Source organism: Talpa occidentalis, unplaced genomic scaffold, assembly GCF_014898055.3.
Source record: "Talpa occidentalis isolate TD23 unplaced genomic scaffold, MPIMG_talOcc4v2.1 talOcc4.18, whole genome shotgun sequence".
In the NCBI taxonomy this organism is placed as follows: domain Eukaryota; kingdom Metazoa; phylum Chordata; class Mammalia; order Eulipotyphla; family Talpidae; genus Talpa; species Talpa occidentalis.
The window spans coordinates 5,899,699-5,904,928 of record NW_023601851.1 but is presented as its reverse complement, the minus strand read 5'-3'; the positions used below and the strand labels follow the sequence as shown (position 1 = coordinate 5,904,928).

Here is a 5,230-nt window from a genome sequence, read left to right as displayed (position 1 = left end):
GAGGGTGAGGATGAGTTAAATGTCTGATATCCAGTTGGAAATACATATTATCATGAAATATTTTGGTGTGAAATTTTCAAACATTGGACATCACAGATAGGAAAGCAGATGTCGATGCAGTCTGCAGAGAGGATTGAGGCCATACAGCAGGCCATAACCACGGGACATTTCACTTCCCAAATTTAAATCTTCTTCAAATTATTTATATCTTTACATCTTCACTAAATGATAGTGTTATTTATGGTATGTAAATCTGATGAGTTTTCTTGTTTGAACAACTCCATACGGAAACACAAACACTCTGAGGGCCCATAACAATGTGCCCAAAAAGAACATTGTCATCAAATTCCAAGGCATTCTTGGTAATTAAATAAATGTGGATAAACACATGTGTAAAGTGCAGCATGATGTTGCGAGTATCATTCCTCAACTGCCTCTGGAAATATTAGAGTATGATGCAGTCCACTAGCAATTATTTTGTTTTCACCATTATAGCTCTCTATGTTCTCTTATTAGTTCTTAAAAAACCCTACCCGATATATTTTACTAAATTTTTAGAAATTATACTGTACTGCACATGAAATTAACAGCATTCACAGCCACTGTATTATTTCTGGTGTCCGCCTTGAGTTGTTTGTTTTTATGGTAAATGCCGGTGGCACCCACACCAAGCTTCCAGGAGAGTCTCCACCATGTCACGTGTGGTCCTTATAGAGAGAAAATTGTGACTACTCAGATTCACTACAGATCCCCAGGCCTTATTATTCTGTGAAGGCCTCACTCACCAAGTAAAGGGGCCTCTGTCTTACCTGTGGACCTGCTCCCACACGTGACCGAGTGGGTCAGTGACAGGAAGGGGGAAGTGCCTTAGAGACTGGAGATGCTGCCCCGTAAGAGAACTTCTGCTGACACCTGAGGTGAAACCCAAACATCACCTCTCTCGGCCAGGAGCACAGAAGTGGAGGACAGCAGAAAGATGAGATGATGAAGTTCAATTCCCCGGTACACAAGGAATACCAGAAAACACCTAGTGCTAAAAAGAACATCAATTAAAACTATAGGAATATATGAAGTTGTCATAAATATAATTTTAAAATAAGTATGTATTTTTAATTATAAAATGGAATTACATGTAATTACAAGAGTGAAAAGGGCAGAATGATACAAATATTAAAATAAGTGTCTCTTAATTGAGTCATGACTCATCTTCTCTATTACATTTTGGTAAGTTTCCCCTTCATCAGTCTCCGCACAGCCATCTTCATGGCTTGGTTCCTCAGACTGTATATGATGGGATTAAAGGTGGGGGGCACCACCGTGTAGAACATAGAAATGACCAGGTCAGACATGGATGGGGTCCCTGAGGTCGGCTTCAGATAAGCAAAGAATCCAGTGGAGACAAACAGCACCACAACCAGCAGGTGGGGAAGGCAGATGGAGTAGGCTTTGGCCTTCCCTTCTGTGGATGGGATCTTCCTTACAGCAGAGAAGATGTGGACATAGGAAATGACAATGAAAATAAAGCAGCAGAATTCCAGCACTACGGTAATGAACATGGGGACAAGTTCATTCATTAAATTTCTAGAGCAGGAAATAGCCAATAACTGGGGGATGTCACAGAAGAACTGGTGGACCACGTTGGACCCACAGAAGGACAAGGAGAAGGTTCCAGCTGTGTTCATCACAGCATAGAGACCCCCACCCAGCCAGGACACAGCTGTCAGCTGCACACACCTGTCCCTGCCCATGAGGACCTCATAGTGCAAGGGGTGGCAGATGGCAGCATAGCGGTCAAGGCTCATCACCGTGAGCAGTGTCAGCTCTGTAGCTCCTGAAACCACCAGAGTGAAGACCTGGACAAGACATCCCAGGAAGGAAATGGAGCTGCTGTGCCTCAGAGAGTTGGCAATGGACTTTGGGACCATGGCTGAGATGAGGCAGAGGTCCGTGAAGGACAGACTCCTCAGGAAGAAGTACATGGGGGTGTGGAGGTGCCGGTCCAGGGTGGTGATGAGGACGATGAGCCCGTTCCCCAGCAGGGCGCACAGGTAGACCAGGGAGAAGAGCAGCGGGTGCAAGAAGCCCATGTTCCCCTGGGTGGGGAACCCCAGGAGCACAAATTCTGTCACGGCCGTGAGATTGGTCACCCCTGGAGCTGTCATCTGCATGAATGTTTAGAGGAATGAAACATTGTGACCGTCCGCCAGTGCTGGACAGTGGTTTCTTTCTGCAGGTGACCAGCACTGTCCTTACCCACTGACCTCTCTCTGTTCTCTGTCCAGTGTCCCTCCACAGGGATCTCAGCTCCTGCTCTGCTCAGCCTCTCCAGCATCAGTGACCCGCAGGTGCCGCCACTGTGTACACCGCCTGTGGGAGATGCTGAAGGGCAGAGAGTTCAACTGACCTCAGCCCCCTGAGCAGTCTCCTCCCGTCTCAACATGCCGCATGCATGGGCACCCCTGAAACCCGACTCCGGCCTCTCCTCACCATCTCAAGTCCCCAAGTCCATGCACCTCCCCGAAGCAGGACCCCCCCAGTAGCCTAAGGAACCTGACGGTCAAGGACACCCTAAATCTAGCCTGTGGTGTCTCAGCCACCAAGTCCCTTCAAACACTGACCAGGGCAGCTCCAGGTGCACATTTTGGGACCAAGTGGACACTAATGGCCCCGAGTTGGCTCCTGGTCGGAGCCCTCATCACTGCTGTGGGTGGGGTGTCCCAAACCCGTGTCGCTGTCTGACGACCATCTGCCCCTTGCCCCTGTGTCCAATTCACTGAGACAGTGACCTCCCACTCCTGCCCATCCCAGTTGTTGTCCTGCCCCTTCGCTCCCCTGAGGAGATGAGGTGGTTTCTCCTGCAGCTACTTCCCATGGTCACACCCACTCGCCCCTGCTGCAGGATGGTCTCTTCTGCCCCCAGGTCCCTCCTGGCCCCTCTGTCCCCCTCAGACTCATGCACGTCTGTGCAGGGAGGAGGCCGCTCCAGGGCTGAGCCAGACGGTCTGTGCGTGTGGCTGTCCCTGCCGGTCCCAGGGCCCCGGGTCCCCCGTGTGCAGGTTTGTTCCTTCCCCCAGGCCCGTGTGTGAGTGGGGACGTCTGGACACGGGGCAGCCCTATCCACTCTCCTCCCCTCAATCTCATACTCTCCTCTCCCAGTGGGATGACGGAGGGGTAGGCCCCGGTGAGACAGGATTTGAGGGAGAATGTGCTGATATAAAATATTTGCAATAAGTTGGTGGGAATAATGCCAAATAATTAAAAAAAAAACAAAGAAAGAAATCAGGATACATGCTGGTCAATAACGTTGACTTCTGTTGAGTGATATATAAATTTTAAAATGATAAAATCATTTTGACATATATCTCCTGCAGGCCCTGTTTAAATACTGTCATTTTTTTATAAATCACTAACAATCACTGAGTGATGGAGTTGGCGAAAAATCCCAAGATCACGTCCATAAATAGTCACACATCCCTTCCAGCCTCATGCTAGTGTCAGAGCCATGAATCGGTCAACATATTGCTGTAAGAGTTTTTGATTTTATACTTGACACATATCTGTCATAGTGTTAGGACAAAAAGGATAATTTTCTGAATTTAACATTAAATATTATTTTTAATTTGGTCTGAAATTTCTTCGATACCAGTTTATTGCATTAACTTTGTGATTTTGTTTACTATCTGAAACACACTGAGAGTGGTGATGCTACAATCTCATACGAAGCAATAATTGTCAAATCTTCCATAAATCAAAATCTTCTAGTATGCTCAATGTATTAAAAGGCAATAACTTTGACCATTGTAAATTACAAGAGAATATGTCGTGATTTACAAAGTGAATAGTTTAACTATGGCACGTTCTCAAGTCTGAAATGGAGCTTGAATCTGAAAACTTTCATGTGTGAGTGGATTCTCCCCTGAGAACGGCTGGGGGCAGATACCTGCAGTCCTGGGTGGAAGTTCCTGCTGCCGTGTCCTGTCTCTCTCCTGAGGTTATCCACATGGCGCAGACAGAGGGCGTCCCGGCCTCTCACTCCATGGTCAGTGTTTGTGGGGCCGCCTCCGAGCACTCACAGGATGTTCCACCCCTTCCTGCACCGCCTCATGGACAGAGCAGGGCCTCAGGGCTGGGCTATTTGAGCTCTGGAGCTGGTGTCCGCATGTTGGACACTGTCCAGATTCCAGCCCTCAGGACCTTCCTCCCGAGGAAAGTGTGTGTTTACTTGACTGTGTTAATTGGAGCGTCCTACAGTGCGTCTCAGCGAGTAATTATCACACTCAGTGTGCAGATGTGATTTTGTGTCTGGCTCACACCTCTATGTACGTGAATAGACAAAACCTCATTTCCAGGTTCTATTCCCCACCTGTCGTGTCCACCGTGGTGGGCACCATCAGTCATAAGAGTGCCCTGAGTCCCTGTCTAGACAGCTGGACAGTTGCCCAACACCCCCTGTGTGCCCTTCTTGGAGAGGCCCTGGGAATGGGTGTGAGGGGTATGTGGAAAGGCTGGGGGGGAGGGAAGGGACACGGAGAGTGGCAGGAGGGAGCCGAGGGAGGGGGTGTGGGGTGGAAAGACAATGGACATCCAGCAGAAGTGAGTGGCCACAGGGGTCACCAGCCCTTTGGGAAGAGAAACTTTACTCGTCTCTGAAATTATGTATCCTGCGTTTTTTTTCCCACCACAGCACCTGTAACTGCACTTAAATTAGAGCTGTTATTATATTTGAATGATTTTACTTTTAACCTTAACAAATTGGAGTAGAATATTAGGGTTTCTGCTCATGTTGTCATATCCATAGTTTTGCTGCATGATGGTGGTGACATCACACATGGAAACAGGTGTTTATCTGCTTGAGTTTACTCTTCTGTAGGGTGTGGGGCAGGACCTGCTTCACTCTGCTGCGTTTGTCTGTCTGCTTCTCCCAGCACCATCTCCCCACTTTCCCTGCTCCAGTGCCTGCTCTGGCTCCTCTGTCGTAGGGTCACTGTCCATCCTGTTGAGGGTGGGTTCCTGGGCCCTCATTATATTCCAGATGTCTGTGTCTGTTTTTGTCCCAGAACCATGCTGCTTTAACTCATAGCTTTATGGTTAGATTGAAATCTGGAAGTGTGCTGCCACCATTTGTCCTCATTTTTGTCAGGATGTTTTGGTGTTGCATATACATTTCAGAATTTTTTTAAATATATTTGAAGAATGCCATTGAAGTTTTTATTGGGATTAAGTTGAATCT

General features: G+C 47.7%; 1 protein-coding gene across 1 annotated transcript; it reads right to left on the bottom strand.

The window, feature by feature from the left end:
* Positions 1-1,226: 1,226 nt before the first annotated feature.
* Positions 1,227-2,162, bottom strand: LOC119250837 (olfactory receptor 14A16-like; the record flags this gene model as incomplete). Its single annotated transcript, XM_037518427.1, has 1 exon — positions 1,227-2,162. A coding segment is annotated over exon 1 (936 nt), but the record flags the coding sequence as incomplete, so codon positions are not given.
* Positions 2,163-5,230: the final 3,068 nt, after the last annotated feature.